Here is an 18165-nt window from a genome sequence, read left to right as displayed (position 1 = left end):
GGTCATCGGGCTCGCTTTCCAGAGAAAGCTCCTGAAGTACAACCTGAGCTTGCCCCCCTCCCCCTCCCACTTTTTGAAACGTTCCTACGGCCTCTGAACTGACATGCATTACCCTTGGCTCAAGCTTCAGTAAGCGTACATGCAATACATTGGCGTAATAAAAGCAGCTCGTTTATGTAACAGTTAGCTTCTGTGTCACCGTAAGTTTGGCTTGGCTCGCGCCTGTATTGCTAGGAGCGAGGTCGAGGTCGAGGTCGAGGTCTGGTCGAGCGAATCTTACTCGAGCTATCATCCAATTTTGTATTTGAACGACCTGGCCAGGCCTGGCCCGGTTGTAACACCGTTGAAAAGTCAATACATCCTTCCGAGCACTGATTGCAAGGTCATTGCAATACGATTGCAAGGTCACTGCAATGTAACTAGGTCATTGATTGCAACAGGAAGCACAGTTCTATGAAAACTGTTCTGTAAAGATTGCTATGCATTCTTATACAAGCTGTTTGATCAGACGGAGATTTCTGTAACACTTGCAACATCACGATTCTACCTGCTCATTGGTTAAAGGGAGTGTTCACATTTATATAGGGTTTTGAACTGAAATAGCCATCTTGAAGACCATTCTGTGCATTCCACAGCCCTGCCCTTCTAAACGCCTCGGCGCTCTAGTGTTTGGGCTACACATCCGCGAAAATGAGAAGACCTTATCGGGGAGAGTATTTCAAATTCACGTTGACATTCATGACCCCATAATAATGTCATTCCAATCCTGCCATCTCATATCCACGCGGCGATCCAGACCAAGAAAAATATAACGCTCTAGTAATTTTATTTGGCGTTTGTGAGCACTAATTCTGGATATACGGCCGCCAATGGGTTCTCAATAAATGTTGTGCAAGGCACGGTGACGTGATACAAAAATGACGTGTAAAGGAGCAAACTTGCCAAGCAGATAGTTATGTTGTCTAGAGCAGTCTTTTCCAGTTTAAGGTATACCAATGGTTATAAGTGAGCTTGTTTTATCATATCTGACGCTTGTTTCAATATCTTCAAATGTGGAGCATTCCCTTTGAAGAGAATGTTTTGAAATATGCTTCCACCTTTGGAGCATATTTCAAAAACATGCTCTGGTGAAGCCTTAAAGCAAGCTAGTCTATTAACAGCACTGGGTAGTGTCGCTGCAGCACCATCAAGACATAAAAAGGATACAAATACAAATTAATTTTTAGTTCAAATTACGCTGTGAACGTCTTGCAACAGCGCTGCAATTCTACCTGTCGCGGAAGCCCCAGAGTCTATTCCGAGTCTGCGACAACTGCAGTTGTCGCGACCATTGTCGTTATGACAATCGACGTCATGACGACGGCATAATTGGTTGATGTTTACACTAATGCGTCACTACAGACCATGCGATGCATGTGATATCCTTTCCCAAAGCAAAACTGCGTCCCGAAAAGAGCCACTGTGGTAAACGTCATGTCGAAATTCTGAGCGATTCAGAGGGGTGTCAAAAAAATGCATTCGGACATGTCTGATCTATCAGTAGGCTGAATATTTGTTCGGAGCTGAGAAGTAGAAGAACCTCATAACATCGCTTTGTCCACGCGAGCTCTCAGGGTTTAGAGAACAAAAACCCCGTTGATCGGCGTTGTAGTCTTCGTGGGCCGCGCGGTGTCGGCTGGTATTAGGCGGTGACATTTGGATGGGCGAAAACGGCAACATCTCCGAAACTAAGTACCTCTGAATGTTCTAGGATGCCAATCCGTATTCCCAGAAGGCAATACGGAAGCGTTTTTCATCTGCGCAATTTATTCCTTTATAATAGGAACGGATTAGCATTCATAGCACTGCGAACCGGCGCTGGAATTGGGTGGTGAAACTAGATAAGTAAACACAGAATCTTTCATGTTTTGTTGCTGGCGCAATAATCTGTTCAAAGAACATCCTCCAGGTTTTGCATGCCTAGTTTACGCCCCAGTCTTATTTTGTACTGGTACGAATTCATTTTGAAAGACTTTCGGAAGAATTGTTTGATGACGGCTGTTTTCGCTCGTCAGCCGTGTGCCACCCGGTGTCGGCCAACCCACGCCTGCTCGGTGTAATGGAAACTCCAGTTCCCGTCATCGGTGTTCCTGTCTCTAAGATTTCGAGCACGCAGGCTCAAAGCTTATTTGTTTCACACGTTGCACTGTAACAAGGATGGACGCAGGGGAATACCTTTCTTAGCTACCTTCTAAGTTGCCTTCTAAGCTCGGGTATGCATGTGCAAGAGCACCACGAGAAGCCAAAACACCGAGCACGTAAAGGCTCAGCGGACGCTTCCAGCTCCGCTGCTGCCATCTTTCGGCGAGTTGAAGTACTACATGAGAGTGGTAAGGTAGCAATTTCGCACACCTACTTGGCAACACCTCAGCGTCATAGAAACGTTCCATGACGCTATCAAATAATGACGCATTTAGAAGCCTTTTTACTAAATTGAGAGTTTTGCTCGTGTAGCGAGTGTTTTCAAGCTTGAAAGTATATTGATAGTTCAAGTGAGATGATTTCATCATATCGGAGGCATGCTTTAGCATCTTCAAATGTGGATCATTCCCTTAAAGGTTGCATTGGGGAGAGGGGCTCAGAAACTTCGAAAGTGCACAAATTGACACCTCTGGATGGACTTCCCTGTTTGTGTTGGCCTCTCATTTGCATGTCATTTTGATGCGCCTCATTTAACACTAAAGAAACTCCCTAACTTTTTCCAGGCGAGGGGCCCAGTAGGTAGACGCTGGGGGCACGTTATGTTTCCCGGTCAAGTGCTTAAACACCGGTCCGTCCCAGCCCGGTGCGTCTGCCGGCTGCCTTTCTGGCAATACAGAGGCGTGCCTGCATGTATATTGGTCGCCTGCCTGACGCCGGAGGCCCCTGACCCGGCAATTTGGACCCGGATCGACGCAGGGATCCTCATTGACGAAAAACAGATCTCTTATCGACACAGGTGTCCAATAATTGGCAGAGAGGCTCCGGTTCAGAATAACGGGCCCCAGGCTGAAATGAGGTGGGGGCATCGCAAATCACCATACATCCACTGTCATTGCCAGAGGCCTCCGATCAACGCAAGAGCCTCTCTGGCATTCAGGGTCCAGTATCTGTCCCTGTTCAGCAAATGATGCCCCGGCCAACTCGGGACCCCCTGTCGACACATGACTCTTTGTAGGGCACTGTGGGTCCCTGACCAGCACGAGGGTTTCATCATTCCAGGGGTCCAGACCAACGCAAATAACGGGTACCGGCCTTGTCCTCGCCTGAGAAATGGGCTCCGAAAGCTCATACCGACACGGAGCCGGCTGTTCGTTTATGGGGTTTCTGACAGAAATAGAGGCCGTTGTCGTAGGGTGTCTCCGATCGGTGCGAAAGGCTTCCCGACTGACTTTCGAGCGCCCGACTCCGCAACTCGGGGTCCTTAATATAACCTACAGCTGCATTTGTGCTTTCCGATGTGTGTGCGATGACGTGTATACCATGTGGTTCCTGGAACGTAGTACGTAAGTGGGCCGCCCGACATCTAGCGGCCGTGATGTAAGCTGTGTCGAACGGGTGTTCGGGACCGCGGAATAAAGAGCGTGGATTGCGAGGCAGTAGTCCAAATACCGAACACTGAGAAGTCACCGGACGTATTACCTTCCAATCAGACACTTGAGCGTCAGTTCTTAAGGAAACTTAAGCATCGCTATAATTCATTTCCCCGCTCTTCCTCGGCGGAAGATGTTGTTAGGAATCATCAACAGTTTGGTTTGGCTCGATCATCGAAACCAGGTGTCGGCAATCAACACAGAGTCGATTTTATGTGGCTTCAGACGTTTTTAGACGTGTATGGCTTAAGGAGTGAAGAGATAAAGTTAATGTGCGCGATTATTAAAGGCTGCCACGGAAACCTCCGACTAGGTGCCGTAAGGCGGGCTGCAGACTGCAACACAGTGCTCTAGTTGGGCATATTTGACATGGCTAGTGCTGTTTCGGCTGTTGTCGGAGGACTACCGCTTATGGTTTAGTCAGCTGGTGTCAATCGTCGAGTTTTTACAGCTAGTCCATCGGATATTCACGTTGAATCGAATCGGAAAAGTCAAATGGCACAGTTCAATGGCACATTTCAATGGTCTTCCGAACGTTGCCGGCTAAATGCTCACGTTTTTTAGTGCTAACATTTGACCAAATTGTTCTCAATTTCCCAAGGACATCGCATCTTGCCGCGGCAAAATGGCGCAGCTTGCCGCAGTCTGTGAACTTTTAAACAACACTGAATAATCCGAAAGCACTCAGACCATAGCAAAACTACATCAGAGTCAACTAGACATAAACATCGCACAATCAAAGCATGTACTATGCAAGAAAAACAGAACATACCGAAGTAGACACGGCATGAACGCGGAGCTTTTACAGCGTGACAGCCCAGCCAGGCGCACTCAGTTGAGCATGCCATCGCAGTTTTCATTCTCTTCGTTCCTTTCATATATGGAGCGATTAGCATAAACTTTCTTTGAAACTGATCTAATTTTGACTTCCCATTTGTAATGCCCTGCTTACACTTTGGCTCTCGAGAATTGGGGGGCGACAAACTTACCATTGAGGGAGCGAATTCGACATGGGGGGGGGGGGCAGTGGCCCACCCAAAATAATACAAATCGACACCCGTGGTAAGTACCCATGGTAATGGTGAGTACCACTACCCTCGCTTTTGTTATACTGCACATTCAATACAGAAAGAAACTCGTGAGTGATGCGGCACATTTTGTATGGAAATGCCTGGGATCCGAAACAATAATGCGCGCGTAGCACACATTTCTGCCCCAGTGCCACACTTGCGAGATTTCCCCAGAGGGCGATAACGCTCGGTACACCGCTTAAGTGCATGCCTCGTTAGTCAGTGTCCGGTATATAGCCGGCTGGGGAGAAGCACACATCATACTAAAACGCCCGGCGGAGCACAACGCTGTGTTGTGGCATTGCATGACGCCCTAGGACTATTTCCGCTAACATCATTAGTTGAGAGAGAATTCCTCTTCTAGGGCTCTGGGCTAGGCGTCTTAATGAGCGTCCTTACAGAATCTTCAGCCCCACAGCCATCCCACAAGATGTTTGGTCAAATTTCTATTGAAAGATTGACGCTGTTCCCACGTCATGATAATCATATTGGCGTGATCCATAGCACATCGCTGCAGCACACATAATTGGAGCCAGCCTTGTTGGTGAAGTACAGTATTGAGTGCCGCTGCTGATGAGCCTGTCATTCGCTTACAAGCGGGGTAGGGGGACTTCGCCGGCGTCATGGGTAGTTATGTGCACTCATGTCGCTGGCTGAATGATTTCGATGTTTTTTAGAGAAATTTATGGAAAACATCGAGAGAAAACAAAATCACTAAGCAATGTAAGCAAACATTTATGATCAGACTCAGAGATAGGTTCACTCAGGGGATCGTGGACATTCATTACTCTTCTGGGAAAGAGAATGCTAGCATATGGTGCAGACACATCAAGGCAACTTGCTGATATCACTAACACCACTGAACACAAATCCGAACGTGAATGGCGCGAGCTCAGAAACAAGTACGCAAAGGGAGAGGGAAACAAAGGAACGAAAGCAAATGCATAGCATATGGACACAATCACGGAAACCCCAGGATGGCCCAGAATCATTTCCCGCATCCCCACCCTGCAGAGCAGCACAGCACGCCACCTCGCCACCAGCCTCACCTGGTCAGGTCAATCGACTCGTTGGAGGAAGTCCAGGCCTCGGAGCGCGGCGGCTTGCTGCGCCGCTTGTGCGTGTGCGGCGTCCACGTCTTCTGGCGAGCATCGCCGGCGACGGCGTTGGCGGCAGCGGCCCGCTCCGGCGGCACGGTTGGCACGCTGCGCCACTTGACGGCGGTGCGGCGGCGGCGGCGGCCGGCGCGGCGCGACGCACCGCCCGCCGCTAGTCGCTCGGAGCTCGGGTAGTCGTACAAGCAGTCCGAGTCGGTGCACGGTAGTTCCAGCTTGCCGAAGAACTGGCGCGAGAAGCGGCGCACTGTGCGGTCACTCAGAGGCGACTCGGAGCGCGAGGAGGCCGGGCTCGGCCGCTGCGGCTCTTCCAGCGATGAGTCGGACGGCAGTGCCGGCGGCGGGTGCACTACGATTTGCGGCGGCGGCGGCGGCACGGGCGGCGGCGGTGGCGGCGGCGGTGGTGGCGGCGGCGGTGGCAGCGCTTCGGGCCGTGGCATCTCGGGGTCCGTCGACAGGCAGTCGTCGTTGCTGCCGAGCGCCGAGTCGTCTTCGAGCGTGGCCTGGTGGAGCAGAGCCGGCCGCCGCGGCGCGGTGCCCGTCTCCTCCACCAGAGGGTTGGTGGACGAGCAACGCGACGGCGCCGGGCTGTAGGCCGAGCTGTAGCCGGACGAGCTCAAATTGGACTCAGAGTTGCTGTGCGCCGCGTCCGGCGCGAACGGCGCCAGCAGCAGACCGCTCGTGTGCCGCGTGCTGTCCGTGTCCGAGTCCTGTTCGCTCATGTTGCGCGACAGCTGGCGGCCAGGACGCGACTGAAGCTCCAGCGAGTCGGCGCGGCTCGCCTCGCGCAGGCATGGCGTTTTGCGGAGCATGCTGAGTGCGTGCGGCGCGCTCAGCTTACGCTCGCCGACGACAGGCGGCGCCAGCGGCGTCAGCGGCGCGTCGTCTGTCGGCGAGGCCGCCAGGAACGTGAACGACGGCACCGTCACCTCCAGTGGCGTCAACGGCGGTGGGGGCGGCGGCGGCAACGGTGTCGGTGGCGAGGTCGGCGGCGGCGGGCTGCCCTCCGCGTCACCGTCTTCCTCCGAGATTATGATAGCCGGCGGGCATGGCGGCGGCGCAGGCGGCGTCACCGGCAACGGCAGCTCCTCGCTCTCCGGCGACGTGTTGGTCGTCTCGATGATCACCATCGGGATGGGGAAGTTGCAGCTGTATTTTCGGTTGAACGTCGGCGACGGCGTGCGGTTGCTGGCGTCAGCGTTGATGTCCAGGGAAGCGCTACTGGTGCGCGACTGCTCGTTGCCCGACATGGACATGGTGGTGGACGCGTCCGAGTCCATGTCCGACACGCGGTGCTCCAGGTGGATATGGATCGGGTGGCGCGCCATCCGGATCGGCGTCGGCAGCGGCGACGGCGACGGCGTCGGCACCTCCGTGATGGGCGAGAGGCACCGGTAGTCGTGGCTGGGGATCTCGAGCGTCACCGACTGCGCCGAGACGGCGCCGCCGTTCTTCCCGTTGCCGCCAGCGTACACGGGGATCTCGAGGCTGTTGGCGGCGGTCTTCTCGGCGGCGGCGACGGCGCCCGGCGACGAGGGTCCGTTGGCCAGCGGCGCCTCGTCGCCGTGGTCCGAGTTGGCCGGACTGGACGGCGTCGAGACGGAGCGGCCGTTGGCCCAGCCGCGCAGCATCGACAGGATGCTGTCGGCGCTCGTGATCTTGGCGATGGGCCGGTGGCGCGGCGACGAGGGTGTCGACAGCGACTGGATGAGCGCCGAGCGGCGCACGGCGTCCGGCGTCAGGTCAGAGCCCGTCGACGTCGTCTCCACGGCGTCGTCGGGCGGCACGCAGGCCAAAGCCCGGCCACGCCGCTTGAACGAGAGCGATCGCCGCGACTGGCCGCCCAGCAGGCTCTGTGGCTTGTAGCTGCAGCTGGCCTCGCTGACACAGCTCAGGTCGGAGCCGGACGAGGTCATCATGTCGCGCGACACGTGCGACATGAGCGACGCGAACTTGACGCGCTTGTCAAACTTGCTGCCCATGATGTCATGGAACGAGGTGTCAGCCAGCGCCGTGTCGTCCACTGACTGCGGTCCTCTCTTCCGCTGGTCCTGGGGTGAACACCGGTATTCCAGCTCATTGATGCTTAACGATCGACAGATTGGGTCACGAACAGCAAGCATCTCTGTACTCAATCCCTAACGATGGTCACATATACGCAGAGACCTGATGTTGTTTTAGATATCGAACTCGTGTACCAAATTGCTCTTAAACGCGATAAAACTGGTATCGAACCCGCCAGTACACCGACAACTGACGATCAACGGAGTGAATCATAAGCGCCAAGAGTCTGTGTCGCGTGGCGACGCCCCCCCCCCCCCCCCCCCCCCCCCCCCCCCCCCCCCCCCCCCCCCCCAGATGCGAAGGCTCTCGCCAGCTACCGGCGCAAAGCCGCAGCGCCCGTCTCACCCCGAGTTTCATCTCGGCCAGCTGGATGAACTCCTCGTAGCTTCTGCTGCGCTCGCTGAGCGGGTCGCGCGGCGTCACCAGGCCACGCAGGATGCCCCGCGACTCGACGTCCAGCTCGTGCGACTCCGCCGACGAGTTACGCTTGTAGTAGGGACAGCCCAGCGGCGAGCGCGAGCCTGCGCGCGGCCGGGCGGGGTCAATGCACGAGGCCGCCGGCCGGTCCCGACACAGCCAGCCGCCCATTTGCAGTCAGACGTAAGCAAATCAAGCTCAGAACGGACATCCTTGTCGGCTGCAAGCGGGGATCCATATCGCATGTTTTGGTAATTTATGACCGGCACTGGCAGACATTTAGTGTGGAGCGCAGTCTGTTATAGCTGGCGGCCGGCATATTGCAGGCGGTCATGAGCCAAATGCGCCTTGGACCAGGTTGGCCTGCCATACACAAGAAAAGGCACCCTACTAAATCCAGGCACCAAACAGTAGCGACAACACTACCCGAGCTGACCACAGGTACCTGCGCCGCTGCCAACCGCCGCTGCTGCGCCGGCAGCCGGCCTCACCTCGCCACCTCTCTCCTGACCTCACCTCGCCACCTCTCCCCCGCGCCGCGCCGTGCCGGGTCGCGCCGGGACGGGGCGGGGCGAGCGCGCGGCCCCGGCCGTCGGCGTCGCCTCACTTACGTCTGCGCTTGAGCGGCGCGCGGAAAAAGTCCTCGACGCTGCGGCGCAGGTCGTGGCCGGGCGACGACGCCACGGAGGAGAGCGACAGCAGCGAGACGCGCGAGGTCTTGCGCAGGCTAAGCCGCTGCAGGAAGCTGCGCTGCGGCGGCGGCGAGCTGGCCGGAGAGTCGCGCAGTAGCGCGTGCGACGCATGCGGCGACGGGATGTAGCCTAGGGGCGGCGCGCGGCCGTCAGCGCACGGACGGTGGCCGAGGCTGGCGCGCCGCACAGCGCTACACGACCAGGGCTACGTCGCTGCTACCGGGCGGGGCTACTCGACCAGTACGTGGCCGACAAACCTGACTCCTGGAGTTATACACGAGCCTGCTTTTATTGTAGCCGTGATCAGCGGGTTATTTCCTCCGCATGCATGTTGTGTAGGACACGACAATCGGCGTAAGATAACCAGTTTCTGTCATTGCGCTGGCAGTGCGCAAGACGACGGCCTTAAACGTTGACACCCTGATCTTCCACACCGCGGCAGGAATGCGCTCGCTTTCTGCAAGCAATGTTTGTGCGAGACGCAGACGTAAAGTACAAGTTCAGGCTCAGAGCACCCATCTGCAAGTTTGGCGACGATAAACGATACAGAAACGCCAGAGCGCACTCGCGTGCACTGAGGCCAAATGCTGAGGCACTGAACGTCATTTTATCTGTGTGGGTACATAGGTCCATGTGAACTGTGCTTCCGATATGTCCGGGCGAGAGCGTCAAGCGTGCGTACATATATTCGTGTTTATATATGAGCATCATCGCAGTGCTGGCACCATGCTGTTTATGTTCTACGTGATGCATCATGTTACCAGCAAGAAACAGCACGCGATTCATTTGGAAATCACGAGCTGCCTGACAACGTCCCTGTCCGTGAAAGGAAAGACGTGATCAACTGAACATTGCATCCAATTGTAATATAAAATTATTGTATGCTATACAACGCCTTGAAAGCATCTCAAATCAGATGACAACTGTGTACTGTTATCTTTTCTTGAAAAACCGCTAGATCAAAATTCGGACGGATGAACATGATACCAAGATCTTACGTATTTCGCAAGCCATCCATGCCTACAACTACAACAGCTGTCCCCAGGCCACAGGAGCGTCTCAAATGCGTGCGCTGTCAGCTGCCTTCAGAAATATCAACAAACTGTCGGGAGGTGTCTGAGAGAAGCACCGATCATGATACTTTCAAACGGAATAGCACACTTCACGCAATGCAGATCAGCTGCTCGAAAATTTCCGTTAAAAAAACTGAGCACGTGGTCTGTTCGGCGCGCACGCCAATCTTCTATCCAACCCCAAGTCTTCTATCCAACCCCGCCCATAATTGGCCGGTATTGCTGGGAGCTAACCACGCTAGAGCTTTACGTCTACGCAGCACCTCTGCACCGGAAGAACGGTGTCGCGTCGGCGCCAAGCACACAAGAACGCACACACGGCACACACTACTTTCAGCTGTGAGCGAACTATGTTCGTGCTGGCCTACACGCCTCACACCTACTTGTGTGACGCTACTGGGGTGCGCACGGTAATGCCACACTGGTCGGCTGGCTGTTACCTCTGGCCCTGGCGTCAGGCCGCGCGCTAGCGCTCGGCGGCTGCGCGCTGTTGATGGCCGCAGCGGGTCCGGCAGGCGCGCGGGGAGCTTCGCAACACCCGGTCAGGTCATGAGGATGTACGATGGACAAGTGTTGCGGCCAAGGTATGTGCAAGACTCATCAAGTGTCGCGCCAACGGCATATGCCTGACCCATCAAGTGTTGCGCCCTCGGTATATGCCTGACCCATGAAATGTTGCGCCCTCGGTATATCCAAGACTCATCAAGTGTTGCGCCCTCGGTCTATGCCTGACCCATCAAGTGTTGCGCCCACGGTATGTGCCTGACTTATGGGGTGTACGGCGATAGAGAAAACAGCGGAAGTAGTCCAGTGATGGTCAGTTTTCGATTGAAGTGTAGGCAGGGCACAGACACGGTTATGCGGAGTGGGGCGGCGCATCTCAGAGGGTTGAGTGTAGGCAGGAGGCACAGGCGGCGGCGCGCAATACAAGCTGTACGTCGCGAGCACCGCTTACTAATAAAACACAGACTGTGAGGACCCTAGAAGTCAAGGAAGAAACCGTAAAAGGTCCACCCAGCAAACGTACAAAACAGACAGAGGCATTCTCAAGAAGACGTTCTACGGGCACAAACGCAGAAGCAAGGGTCTCGACACCTCAGAGAAATGCGACTACCTTTACCAACTATGTCAAATGCGCTAGGTTGCCATATGCAGTTTTACGTATTTGGTCGCCATCTAACCACCAAGTCGCTTACGAAAACAGGGCTACTATTTTATGCAATGTGTATCATAACTGAGTGCATTCGCCGTAAATCGACCACCACAGGCCTCTGGAGCAGCAGGCTTTCCCAATATTGCAACCTTTGCGTTTGTATCGCCATTGACCTTTCGGGCGTACCACCGGACGCCCCTAACGCTCCGTCATTTGTCTTCGATTATCAAGCTAAAAGCCTGATTGCGTGACTCGGGGACTTAGACATAACGACAGGATCCCAGCCAACCCGTTTTTTGTTACCAACTACCCTCAGTAGACCTTTGCATTCACAACCTGTCACGTCTTCCCAAGCACCCCGCGGTGTTCCGCCGTTTGAGGTGATGAAACCCTGAAGATTGGAATCACCTTGACCATTAACGTGGAAGCAGCACTGATGTCAGACTTTTCCACTTCAATTTTAAATGCAGGTAGATCGATAAAAGTATGCACAGGCCCAAAGACGCACTGAAGTGTTATACGTTCAGCTTCAAATAAACACGTCGGTCTTGTCAAAACCATTCGCAGCATGAAACCCTCTTCACTTAATGAGTGTCACCTGAGTGAACAGAAATATGAAATACTTATACTTAACGTTTAATTTATGATGACAGTTCAGCTCCAGAACTATTAACACATCAAGTTTGATAAGATTTTGCTTTGTTGAACCAGCCGAATCAGTCAGATTCATCATCCACTTCGTTGTGGTAATAGCGACTTGCTTTTTCACTTCGTTTTTACCTTACACTGATGCCTTCTTCCTCTGAGCCAGGCGACTGTTGGCATTCAGTTACCATTTTTGACCGATCCCACCATTTTGGGCCTGGCTACCGTTTCTAATAAATTTCATTTCACATTGTATTGGTTACATTCGCGACCTGCTGGTGCCAACTCACCACCGTAGTATTTGCTCTTCTCGATCTCCTCGGCGAAGAAGTGTTCAATCCTCTCGGCGAAGTGTTTCTTGATGCACCAGATGATGCCGATGACGACCATGACGACCGTGACGGTGATGAGGCCCAGCCAGAACGGCTCCTCGATCATCCGCTCGCTGAGTGGCTTGTACGGAATGTGCAGCACCCGGGTCTGGCAGTGGCGTCCTGTGCACCACAGGCCGCCATGAATGTTCATGTGCCAGCCCACGGCCTCACAGTGCAACCTCAACTTCCGTGCGTAACGCTAGACGCAACGAACGGACGTCATAATATGACGCCACCACACGCCGACGTATCACACAATCCTTCGCCACTGTACAACGCCAGCGTAACGCAAACACCGCGTTCGTGGTCGTTGACGTCACACCACTAACGCGGTTGAGTAAACGAGGCGGATCTTTACCGGAGTGGCATCACTTTACCCCGCATGAATATCACATAAAGCGGGCGATGACGTCATCCCAGTTCACAGCTGAGAAGGCAGGCTCCGGCGGCACGAGCCCCGGCTTTGCAACAGCTCTCCGCTGTCCGTCCCGCGTACGGCACATCGACCAACGAGCTGACAGTCGCATCACACGGAGCGCGGCCCGGAGGGCGGCCACGCCCGCCGGCAGATCACGTCACGTGACCGGTCGACCGGCGGACCGGCCCATCACGTGCGCCACTGACCCGACCACCAGCCGTGGCAGTGGCAGACGAAGGTGCTGTTGGCCTCGGCGCACAGGCCGCGGCCATGGCACGGATTGTCGGCGCAGGGCGAGCGGCGCCGCTCGCAGCGCTCGCCCTCGTGCAGCGGGTCACAGTGGCACCGCACGCCGGCCGGCGTCGCCTCGCACGTGCCAAACAGGCACAGCGACATCTCGCACGCTGGGATGTGGCAGAACAAGCCTGCCGGCGACACGGGGGCTGTGTCGCACGCTGCGGGCATGCACTGGAATGGTTAGGCCCAAAATGGTGGGGCCACATGCATACTTACGGCCCGTTGTCATTTAACCCTCATTCACCACAGGTTCTGTTCCATGAATTACTTGCATTGGGCTGTTTGCCTGCGCACACTGGGCAGTTAACAAGACGCAATTCCTTGACCTTTCAACAACTTACGAATGCATTGGCAGCTGAAACTGTACCAAACGATCGTCCGAAAATGAAGCCAAACATAATAGACTGAAACAAAACTTAGCCACCAGGGATGCAGCCGACGAAAGAGCCAGAGAGGCTCTCCTTCGACACAGATTTTTTCGTGTTTCACCACAGATCGCTTCCAACTGAAAGTTCTAAATCAGCATGATGCGTGCTCACTGAGATCCGGTCCCGTCCCTCAGGAAAATCCTGGCAGCGCCCCTGTTAACTATCACCAACTTTTCCGTCTGGATCGACTGCAGTGTTACTTCCCGGCCGCCGTCGGCTCGGCGGCACGCTGCGAACCCTCACGCCCGGCTGGTGAGCGCCGGACCTAAAGTTGGCGAGCCCAGCGGCGCGGCGGCACTCACCCGCAAACTGGGCGGAACACGCGCAGACGGAGCGGCCGTCGCGCGGCACACACTTGCCGTCGTTCACGCACGGGCTGGCCCAGCACGGCTCGACGGCACCGCCGGACGCGCCGCTCTTGTTGTTGAAAGCCGCGTCTGCAACGTGGGACGAAGCTAAGTCCCGCTGTGGGAGGAGAGCGGGCCGGGAGGGGCGCTGAGCTGGCCCGCCTGATTGCTTTCAGCGGGCGGGTAGTAAGCCTGCTCGGTAAGCCTTCTTGGCCAATGGCTGCTGGTACTGCGGGGGCGTCGCCGGCTTCCGTGACTGCGGGGCCCGGTTACGCTGTCACGACACGCGCCGCTAGACGGCCTGACGGAAAATCTCTCGGCGGGCGAAAGGCTTCAGAACACTCTCCTAACAGGCAGTCGAAACATGAAAATTGAACTGCTATTGTTTTCAGTTAATTTCTGATGATTGCCTGTACAACACAGCTATAAACAATCAGAAACTCGATTTTGGATTACAGCAGTGTTGAAAGATATCTTATTTGTTCAGATCAACTAATTCAGGTTGCATGAAGAGATCGGTTTATTCGTGTCGTGGAATGATATTGGGGTTGCATGCGCTGCATGCATGGATACAGCCGACTTAAACGCGTGAAAACCAAATAAAGTGTAGCCGTACACGGCATGCGCTCGTAGAGACGACAGCCGATGCTTACATGATGGACAAACACGCCAGCTGAACGATCTGGGCTTGCTCAGGTTATAGTAATCAACTGCTGACCTGTCGCTGACATAGTCTGAGTACCGGAGGCTAAACAATTCAAAATATACATACGTATGGCAAAATGTAGACTAAGCGGGGTGATTTTCTTTTTAAATTAGTGATCTTATCTCGCTCATTTGGGTCATATTTGCTGTCGCAAACCAGACAAACGGAAACCCCAGGTGATCGCTAGTTCATATTTCTTCATAACTGAAATTAATAAATCGCGGATGCGCAGATCATAATTAATCAGTCGACCGCAGATAAACCGCGACATGGGGCGACAACACATGACAGTAGGCGTCCGTGACAACACCATTCCGCTCATCATAAATTCCAACTTGATCTACGGTGAGACCGTAAGTTGCTAAATAGCACGACGAAACCCCATGCACACTCCGTGCCACTACCGCTGCAAACAATGGATTGTGCCTGTGAACGCCCCACATAAACTGACTCCGCCGCGTGCTCGTAACGACTGAGCAGCAGCCGCTGCGCACTTAGTCCCGGTCAGGTATTCCGCCTCATACGAGGGCGATCTTCGTATGGGCTCCCGTCTCCCAGCGTTTCCCAGCGCCCATCGCCACACCCACCACTCCCCAGTGGTCCGTGCTGGTACGCCCCCGTGGCTCTGCGTGGGAGGCAGCGGCGCAGGCGAGGCAGCAGTGACCTCTGCGTAGGAGGCAGCGGCGCAGGCGAGGCGGCAGTGACCTCTGCGTGGGAGGCAGTGGCACAGGCAAGGTGGCAGTGGCCGGACGGCGCGTGACCCCAGCCCAGCCAGCCCCGGATACGGCCGCTGTTCCAATCACGAGTCTCGGTCGCGTGCCAGTACTAACTGGATCACGGAGGTGCACCGCCGGCCGCGCCAGCCAACAGCCGGCGCACGTGCGCGACAGGGCGGGGCGCTGCGGCACGGGGCACAGTGGCCACTGCAGGAAGGCCCGTACATCCGGGCATCCAATGTCACAAGTAGCAGGCGAGAATATAATACAAACCGTCGAATCTTCGTCTTTTTATCAGCAATCATCTTGGAATCAATCGAACTTTCCACAACGGGTTCGTCCTACGAAATTAAGATTTTCTCCTCTTTCTTCTCTGAACATTTTCGTTTGTATCTTAACTTTCATCCTGTCTCCATTATCTCACTTTCCGCTTTCCGTGCGCGTGCGCGTGCGTGCGTGCATGCGCGCGCGCGTGTGCTTGCGCGTGCGTGCGTGCGTGCGTGCGTGCGTGCGTGCGTGCGTGTGCGTGTGCGTGTGCGTGTGCGTGTGCGTGTGTGTGTGTGTGTGTGTGTGTGTGTGTGTGTGTGTGTGTGTGTGTGTGTGTGTGTGTGTGTGTGTGTGTGTGTGTGTGTGTGTGTGTGTGTGTGTGTGTGTGTGTGTGTGTGTGTGTGTGTGTGTGTGTGTGTGTGTGTGTGTGTGTGTGTGTGTGTGTGTGTGTGTGTGTGTGTGTGTGTGTGTGTGTGTGTAAGCCAACCATGCATGTAACCTCGGCCGTGTCTCGCTGGCCACCTCTCCCCAGCCCCGGCCCGCGGCCACAGCTCTTGGTTGCGGCTCTCGGCCACAGCTGCAGGCCACAGCTCTTGGCCGCGGCTGCAGGCCGTCCCCGTCGTCAGCAGCCTCACCTGGAATGGCAGCGTAGCTGACGCTGACCGGCAGCTGGTCCGGCGCGGTCGAGGCGCGGCGGCGCCGACGTCGCCGCCGCCGCCGGTCGGCGCCCGGCCCGCGCACCTCCGTCACCGTCAGCACGTGCAGGTACGAGCGGATGGTGGCGGTGCGGCGTGTCGCGCCCGCGCACAGCCACCAATGGGAGCCGCCGCCCGGCGCGTAGTCATCCGAGATGTGAACGAAGCCCTGCAGCACAGAGGACACATTTGGCTGTACTAAACATGCATATTGTAGGGGCTGAACGCAGTGTAAAACCTTCTTTAGTTGCGTACATAGAACGTTGCGGTATCTTGGGCTACATTTGGCACCTTTTTCGGCTGTTCGTCCTTCACACTTTTATATTCCTGCACGATTTAAGTGTTACTGCCAATAGGTTCCATATACTCGTCGCTTTGCGTTTGGTGAGGCTGAAATGATTTTCTTTGGAAGCACGTTTTAGCTGCATTCTAGAGCGTACGATATTCCATTTTGGGAAGACCATTTGTTTTACTGATGGATTTTGAGGCTTTCAGACAAGTGATAGGCTGCGTGACAATATTCCTATGAGGGAGCAAAAATAAAACAAGACAAAACAAAGACAAAACAAAATAAAGCAAAAACTAAAGCATTCATAAGCACTTGTAGGCCAAGATGGCTCGTGACTTGCCTGACAAACATTAGGGCGCAAATCCATGCAGATCCGTTGTGATTTTAAACCGTCAGCCTTCGTGAACGCCAACTCATCGCGAGTTACACAGCAGATGGCTGGCATGCAAATCGACCCGGGTGTATAGTGATTTACTGGCGGTTGCCCATTCCGTGTAAGTGGATCACAACGCATCGTGATATACCTAGAAATGCTTGAAAAGTGAATAGTGATGCATCACGTCATGTACTGGACCGCAAAAAGGACGGAAGGAGGCACAAATCCCGCACGAGCTGTGGGGTTGGAGGCTCTGAGCGCTGTCAATCTCGTACCAGGTCATACCATGTATTGCACGAGCTGTGGGGCTGGAGGCTCTGAGCCCTGCCAATCTCGCACCAGGTCATACCGTGTATTGCACGAGCTGTGGGGCTGGAGGCTCTGAGCCCTGCTAATCTCGCACCAGGTCATACCGTGTATTGCACGAGCTGTGGGGTTGGAGGCTCTGAGCCCTGCTACTGTCTGGCTCTGTTATGTGCCAGAAAAACACCGTGTAAGAACATTCCAAAAGCCCAAGTCGACTCCACTGTACGTTCTTTACAATCGACAGGGAAAGGAGTTCTGTAGTTAGGTTTGCTCTGAATACAGAGGGGTGCAATAGAACACATGCCCGTGGTTTAGACCGGGTACAGATAAACGAAAATTGTTCAGACAGTCTGGTAAGATCACGCCAGCGACTGTGTCAAAGTGGCATGCACTCAAAGCTGCTCCCAAGTGTGCTATTATTTTTAAATACTGTAGTTTATGCATGCTTCATGTTATACTCCATGCGCCCGTCATGCCCATCATCCGCGCCTCGACTGGCTGAGATGTGGCCCACAGTGGGCGGGCGGGCGCCTCCTCTCCGCTCGCGCCGTGCCGATGCTGCTGCCCTCCCTATCGACCGGGCGGCAGGCGGGGCTCATGCAGGTGGTCTCCTGCCGGCCCCTGCGCTCCCATGGGACGGCGCCTTTCATGTGGCGTGCATAACAAGACGGGTGAACGTCATCACTCGCGCAGCCGGGGAGTCCAGTGCCATAATATGGTATATCGCTCGGTGGAAAACCGTGGCAAAGTACGTGTTTGTCTCGCTTGGTAGAGGGGCTCAATCCATGCAAAGGGCGCAGTAGGTACCAAAATACGTAAAAGGCCTCGCTGTGTTAGAAAAATGCGGACGAAATTTGCATTCTTAAATAAATCGCACTGGTTGTCCAGTTTCACTAAAACTTGGTGGGTAGCTTGTGCGCTTGGCATCAATGCGACAATCTTGTACCGTTTGTATATGTACGTAACCATGGCCCATGCCTGAAACACCGCACTTTTCAAGGGCCTAGACTACAGACTAAACTAATTGGCATACGAAGGATTCATTTTAACATGCGAAACGGAACACTGATATCATCAGTGTGACATCGTAATTACGTTAATGATGT

The 18165-nt window shown here is 54.7% G+C and overlaps 1 protein-coding gene across 1 annotated transcript; it reads right to left on the bottom strand.

The window, feature by feature from the left end:
• Positions 1 to 6055: 6055 nt before the first annotated feature.
• LOC119097244 (uncharacterized) lies at positions 6056 to 14435 on the bottom strand. Its single transcript, XM_037220295.1, has 8 exons — positions 14423 to 14435; positions 13660 to 13794; positions 12839 to 13057; positions 12131 to 12334; positions 8889 to 9098; positions 8206 to 8381; positions 6229 to 7847; positions 6056 to 6065 (listed from the first exon to the last, which is right to left on the bottom strand). The coding sequence occupies exons 1-8, from the start codon at positions 14433 to 14435 to the stop codon at positions 6056 to 6058; spliced, it is 2586 nt and encodes an 861-aa protein (XP_037076190.1).
• Between the last annotated feature and the right edge of the window lie 3730 nt (positions 14436 to 18165).

The sequence above is a fragment of the Pollicipes pollicipes genome, unplaced genomic scaffold, assembly GCF_011947565.3.
Source record: "Pollicipes pollicipes isolate AB1234 unplaced genomic scaffold, Ppol_2.1 Scaffold_4295;HRSCAF=5057_pilon_pilon_pilon, whole genome shotgun sequence".
NCBI lineage: Eukaryota > Metazoa > Arthropoda > Thecostraca > Pollicipedomorpha > Pollicipedidae > Pollicipes > Pollicipes pollicipes.
The sequence above is the reverse complement of the archived record's forward strand: the minus strand, read 5'-3'. Positions and strand labels throughout refer to the sequence as shown.